General features: G+C 37.0%; 1 protein-coding gene across 1 annotated transcript in view; it reads right to left on the reverse strand.

Annotated features, from left to right (window-relative positions):
• Window positions 1-6,613: 6,613 nt before the first annotated feature.
• LOC101859041 (carbohydrate sulfotransferase 14) overlaps window positions 6,614-7,270 on the reverse strand; it is an 8,099-nt gene continuing 7,442 nt past the window's right edge. The window contains exon 5 of the mRNA XM_005107853.1: window positions 6,614-7,129. Coding sequence (XP_005107910.1) covers window positions 6,614-7,129 — 516 coding nt within the window. The remainder of the gene's footprint in view (window positions 7,130-7,270) is intronic.

Raw genomic sequence — 7,270 nt, forward strand, 5'->3', positions numbered from 1 at the left:
TGCTGGAGTTGTTGGCTGTCATTTTGTCTGTTTGAATAAGTTGAAATGACATTAAATGTTGGAATATCACAACCGTTTGGGTAAGGTAGGGAAGAAGAGATATGGTATGGTGACAAGTGACACGTCGAGGTGGAATCAGGCGCTTGTCTATTTTTGGGCTTATGGCGTTAATTTTATCATCTTAAAGCTTGTTTCTTTGTCTTGCTTTTGGTGAAAAAAAACCCCCTTCTGTCTTCAAAAGAAGTCGAGATATTTGAAATCGAAGGGGGCGGAGATCGTCTTGCTTCTGAGGTATAATTAGTGAGAAAATGGCCGCCAAAATTTGGAGACTTCTAAAGCTTTAGATTTCTTGGAAACTGTAAATTTACATTTTCTATGCCTTTAACCAACATTTTTCCAGTAAGATCCAGACAGTAATGTATTTTTAATGGACATAAAAGATGTTGAGCAAAAAGATAAAAATTCATTAAAAATTGCATACAGGAAAAAAATGCCCTTTTCTTCGATTTCATTATTTTGACGAGCGCCTAATTTCATCACGATGCCTGCCATTTTGTTCGAATATCACAAACGTTTCGGTAAGGCAGGGAAGAAGATGTATATGATAAGGTGACATATCATAATTCTTCAGATAAGGTCACTTACACCGGGACTTAAAAGTTCATGAGATCAGTCGTGAAAAGGCCAAAAGAGGACGAGAGAAAATCTTTAACAACAATTAGTAAAAGAATGTTAGAAATTTTTGAACGCAAAAAGACGAATGTGATGAGAACATGAGGAGGATCGGCAAACTATAGAAAGAACAACAAAGAAGAAAAAAATAAGGTCAGTTAGAAATAGCTATTTTATATCAGTTATATTAGAAAAAGATAATATATAAAATGAGAATGGGTTACTATAGAAAAGTAGTTTGAAAACATGATGACATGAAACGAGAAGTGTTTGAAAATATCTATCTATCTATCTATCTATCTATCTATCTATCTATCTATCTATCTATCTATCTATCTATCTATCTATCTATCTATCTATCTATCTATCTAATTACCTGCTGATTATTCTCGAAATAGACCAATCCACAATTTTTGCTGACAAGAGCGATGCCAACCAGGACACCAACTAGCTTTCTCCCTCTCTCTGTGTGTTTTCCCGGACGGACAAAAACAAGTCTTCCGCAGTCTACGAGCCCCAGCTTTTTAAAAGAGACGTTGTGACGTCAGCAGTGCCATCTCGCCCCCTCAGTTTCCCGCGGCGCGGAGAGAGAGCCAGGTCTGGTCATTTTCTTTGGCGGTCGCAGACTTAATGAAGACCTGGTGTACAATTATTTAGTCGCTTTTAGGACAAGCGGGCTAACCTAGATTTCGGGGGTGTCCAGAAATGTTGACCGACATCAAAAGTGGGCATTGCCCTACCTATAGGAGAAGTTTGGTTTCATTAGTGGTATATTTGTTTGGTTTATAGAGGAAACTCTCTTTGACTTTCAAAGAAACTGAACAAGGGGCAAAAACTTTACCTTCGATTTTCTCAAAACAGCATTATTCGGGATAGCCCCCTTGTGCTTAATGGCGACCATTTGCGGTACTCTTATTATTGTTTAAACTCTTTTTTTTGTTTTGTTGTAGTTTTATTTTTAAAAAGTTAAGCTGCATTTGGGCACATTAGATTATGTATATCGGATGCCTTGATAAAGGTAACTGAGGATGAGATGTATCAGAGAATATTAACACAAAAAAGAGTGATTAGACTTCTGCATGTGGTTGAATGATGCATCTGATGTGAATGTACATTTTGTCAGCTTTACTTCTCTTTTCCTATTGAATTTTAATGAGAGTAATATATAATTAATTTTTTAAAATGTATACCTGCATGTGTTTTTACGGTCCTGTACAACCAAGAAAAATTTCCCTCTGGGATAATAAAGTATTGTCTTATCTTATCTTTTCTAAAGAATGTTGAACAATAAATTATCCTAGTGAATATGTCCTCAGATTAGCAACAGTAAAGTACTATGAAGTACCGTAAGTACGAATCCTGCCTGGAATGAGACGTTGTGTTCAATCGGAAAGGAAAGGCACTACATGTATAGTTAATCGAATTTTCTTCACTTATCCGAAATGGACAGGGAAATATTCTGTCTGTTTGCTACTTATTGTTTGAGCGCCTGCAAATCTGGCAGCTTGGCTTACATGCTTTCCAGGACGCCGAGAATGTTTCGGAATTGTGTTCATAGGTGTGTTGGGGAAATAATGTTATTATCGTCATCATCATTGCCTTTCTCACCCTGCATCAGGGTATAGGCCACGGACAAACACCTTCCACCTTTCTCTATCCTGGGCTAGCCTCTTAATGTTATTCCATGTCTTCCCACTTTTCTGTACATCGATTTCTGTGATTCTTCTCCAGGTTCCACGAGGTCTTCCCCTTGATCTCTCGCCCTGTGGGTGCCAATCCAAAACTTTCTTTGTTATGCAGCTGCCTGACTTCCTGAGAGTATGTCCAATCCATCGCCTCCGCCTTCTTCCTACCTCATCTCTGACTGGGATCTGTCTTGTTTTCCTTAACACTTCCACATTGGTGACATCTGAATGTTATTATAGTACAAAGTTTATTATAAAGTTTTCTGTGAAGCAGGGATAGTTTAGTCTTATTGTTATTACTACTACTACTATTATTATTATTATTATTATTATTATTATTATTATTATTATTATTATTATTATTGTTATTATTATTATTATTATTATTATTGTTATTATTATTATTATTATTATTATTGTTATTATTATTATTATTATTATTATTATTATTATTATTATTATTATTATTATTATTATTATTATTGTTATTATTGTTATTATTATTATTATTATTATTATTATTATTATTGTTATTATTATTATTATTATTATTATTATTATTGTTATTATTATTATTATTATTATTATTATTATTATTATTATTATTATTATTATTATTATTATTGTTGTTGTTGTTGTTGTTTAAAAACCTGACAACGTAACAAATTATTTTCAATGTTGACCTCTCTCTCTCTCTCTCTCTCTCTCTCTCTCTCTCTCTCTCTCTCTCTCTCTCTCCCCGTGTCTCTTTCCCAATCTCACACAAACACATATACATATACACACAAGCACGCACTCGTGCACGCACACAGACACACACACAGACACACACACACTTACACACGCAATCTGGAAATTCCAGCTCCTTAGAAAGGTTGTCAATTTTGATAACAAAATCACGAAGTGGGTGTTTTTTTCTTCCGAAAATATCCCAAGTATGTCTTGGTTCATTAGGACCTGGTTCGCATATTGGCTGAATACAATAATTATGATTACACGTCATTGTCCCTTTTTACGTCTACACTGACGCATTTAGACCTTCTTGGAAAGTGCGTATTTAGAAAACGTTGAACTCTCCCTCTCCCCCCCCCTCTCTCTCTCTCTCTCTCTCTCTCTCTCTCTCTCTCTCTCTGTGTTAATCTGTGTCTACCATCTCTGTGTTTCTCTCCTACCTATCTCTCTATCTTTATTTCTCTCTGTCTTTCTCTGCAAATGTACTTTGTGCATCTATCTATCTATCTATCTATTTATCTATCTATCTATCTATCTATCTATCTATCTATCTATCTATCTATCTATCTATCTACCCATCTTTCTATCTATCTGTCTATCTACCTAACTACCTATCTACCTTACCATCTATTTACCTGTCTATCTGTCGATCTACAATGATATTCTGTATTATATAATATTCGGTAAAGCTCGTATGGCGCGGGAATTTGCGCAAAACAAATGCTGTCTATCACAATTTTATCATGATTATTTTTAAAACAATGTTTTTAAAATTATTATTACCATCATCATCATCATCATCATCATCATCATCATCATCATCATCATCATCATCATCATCATCATCATCATCATCATCATCATCATCATTATCATTATCATTATTATTATTATTATTATTATTATTATTATTATGATGATCATTATTATTATTATTATTATTATCATTATTATTATTATTATTATGATTATGATTATGATGATGATGATGATTATTATTATTATGATTCCGTAGGCCAGCAGCTGTTCAGATGTCTCGTACTAAGCCCAAAACTTTAAACGATAAAAAAACAACAACCCAAGTATTTTTTTCTTAAATCGTAGTTGCTCAATCCCTCTGTCGTATAAGTAGCATGTCGTGCTCCAGACAGGAACAATTGAAAGCCCGCCTCCTAGATGATAGATGTTGTGACCTTCTGGTGTTTAGTTTGTTTTTGTAGGAGTTTTACGGCACTCGCAACTGCATCAGGTCATATGACGTTCTGAGCGTGAAAGCACCTACTTAGAAAACAAAAACAAAACAACAACGAAACGAAAGAAAACTTCCAACCAAAACACAATAATAATATGACATTTAATGATCCACGTCACAAAATTTGGCGTTCAAGGGCAAGTGCAAAACAAAATACATAGGGTGCATTTGGACCAAGAAGAAGTCATTCAGAAGGTAAAAAGCCTCCTAAGAGAAATTCCAGAGAAAAATTTAAAGAACACAGGAAAGTTCGATTTTCTATTCTGGAGAATGTTTATCGAATTCATTTTCATCAGTGCCTTTCACCCCTGGCAGGGTATAGATCTAGGCCACATACAAGCTCCTTCCATTTATCTCTGTCCTGGGCCATCCTTTCACCCCTGGCAGGGTATAGGTCACATACAAGCTCCTTCCATTTATCTCTGTCCTGGGCCATCCTTCCTAGCTCGTTCCAAGTGAGCTTCATCTCTCTCATGTCCCTTTCCACACATCTCCTCCATGGCCTACCCCTGCCTCGTGCTCCCTGTGGGTTCCACTGCAGTGACTGTCTTGTGACTTGTGATGTTTCCGCTGGGCTTTCTTAAGGTGTGTCCCATCCAACGTCACTTTCTTAGTCCTATTTCTACTTCTATATCCTTTTGTCCTGTCCTTTCCCATAGCTCTTCATTTCTTATTCTATCCTGCCACTTAATTCTTAGGATACTCCTCATACATCTGTTGATGAAAGTCTGGACTTTATTCAGTACTGTGTTTATCGCATTGCACGGTCATTTTGCTAGGTCGTTCTCTCCTTCCTAGACTTGGCTGGCCCTCACAGACAGGGTTGAAGAAACCCGCTTGCTTTATACTAGTATAAATTGTGTCAATGAAGGCGCAACACGTGGAGAATTACGATAACAAGTTTAATTAAAGAAACAAAAAAAGTAACTCTTCTGACAATACGGGAAAGCGGTCTGAAACAGTCACAAAATGGGTCACCTAAGAAAAAGGACAGCCGTTCTTTCGTCAGTGATCTTATTTCGGTATAAACCTTTTTTTTTGCCATCCCCCGTTAATTGAAAAAAATCTTACCTAAAATATAGACATTTTGAAATGAAATATTATAAAGAGATAATGAATAATCCTATAATGGTTCTCATACAAAAACTAGAGCTTCAACTAAGTGAGTGATAGCCTAAATTTGTGTTTAGGGTTGGCCACTGATTATGATAAGAACTTTTTAATGTTACTTGGAAAGGATTCTTTGACTCATCCTGGAACTGTTCTTTCTAACATGAAGTCCCTTACAGTTCCTATACATGTGATGCCCAGCTACAGATCCGAGGCATACTAACAGGCATCGTCCTACGGCATAAGAAGCTCACAATCATCATCATCATCATTGCCTTTCTCACCCTGCACCTGGGTATAGGCCACGGACAAACACCTTCCACCTTTCTCTATCCTGGGCTAGCCTCTTGATGTTATTCCATGTCTTCCCACTTTTCTGTACATCGATTTTTGTGATTCTTCTCCAGTTTTCACGCGGTCTTCCCCTTTATCTCTTACCCTGTGGGTTCCAATCCAAAAGAAGCTCACAAGCAATGCCTTTATTTCACCATACGCTGTGTCTTTTACTTTAGTAATCAGTATATATACGTGTCACAATTTGCGTCTTTTGTCGTAAGTAGACCACATACTCAATCGCTTCGTCTTAGTCATAAGTGGATTACAGTCACTCACTACAACTTCTGATGAAAGTTTATCTAAGTAATATGCACCATCGATAGATGCTGTAAGAAACGAAACAAAAACTGTCATGAAAGATAGCTCTGTATGTGTAGCAAATTCGAAAATGCAGCATGTGCAAAGCCCAGCTTTGCTTCATAATTTGTTAAACTTTTTATTTGACCTTTTCGTAGAAGTCACAACAGTTTTTGTTGTTTAAACCCTCTAAATGTGTCAACAGAAATGTGTGAAAATAAATAAGGCTGGATGTATGTTTTCAGATTAAACTTTCCACGATTTGATAAGCTTTGCTACGACAGCTAACACACATGGAAGGGAAAGTGCATGGTATAGAAAACATTAAACAGAGAACATATTGATACCAAAATAAGTAGAATGCAAAATACAAGTAAGCAATTTAGATATCTCCATGTCACGTTCCCTGAAAAAAAAGAAGACAATTTCAGTCGCTGCTGCTGCTGATTCCTCTGGTCTATTGTGGCGACCTGGCACTGACTGCCGCACTCTATGGTTCCTGTTGCCGTGAATGAGTTGTTCATTAATGTTACTTCAAAGCATCGACATTTGCGTCATATCCAAACATGAGAAAATCATATTTATACTTTTTCTGCACCCCCTCTATGACGTCGGCGGGGACCTCTTTGTAAGCTGTCGTCATATACTTCAACTTCTGCTCCTTCGCTTCTTTTTTACTTATCGGAAACTTCTGGATGACATCTAGAATCATTTTTGTGACGGAAGCGGGTGTATATTCTTCCAAGTCCCTCGGGAACGGAAGATCTGATCGGATATGGCCGTTGAATTGAAACACGCGCCACAAATTCATGGCCATTTCGGTGGACTTGTTTTGACAAATGTTTGTCTGTCTGTCAAACCAGTAGTCGGGTATGCTGTAAGCGTATTCTGTGAGGGAGCGTATTTCGTGTTCCTGGTACACGCTTTGGTTGATTTTGGGGGCCACATGATCCAGTCCGACAGCTTGGAGTATGTGAAACGCGTCGTCGGAAAAGGTCTCCTGGAAACCGATGTAGTCCGGTTTGAAGATGCAAGGATTGCACATCTGAGAATGAGATAAAGTCAGAGAAATTAGTATCAACTGCGTTACTTTACACAGCACAATCCTTTGTAGAACATAACGTAGCAGGTAAAAGTAAATTGGATAACCCTCCCCCACCCCCATCCCCCACACATGCAATCACTC

This window comes from Aplysia californica, unplaced genomic scaffold, assembly GCF_000002075.1.
Source record: "Aplysia californica isolate F4 #8 unplaced genomic scaffold, AplCal3.0 scaffold00637, whole genome shotgun sequence".
NCBI classification, from domain to species: Eukaryota; Metazoa; Mollusca; class Gastropoda; order Aplysiida; family Aplysiidae; genus Aplysia; species Aplysia californica.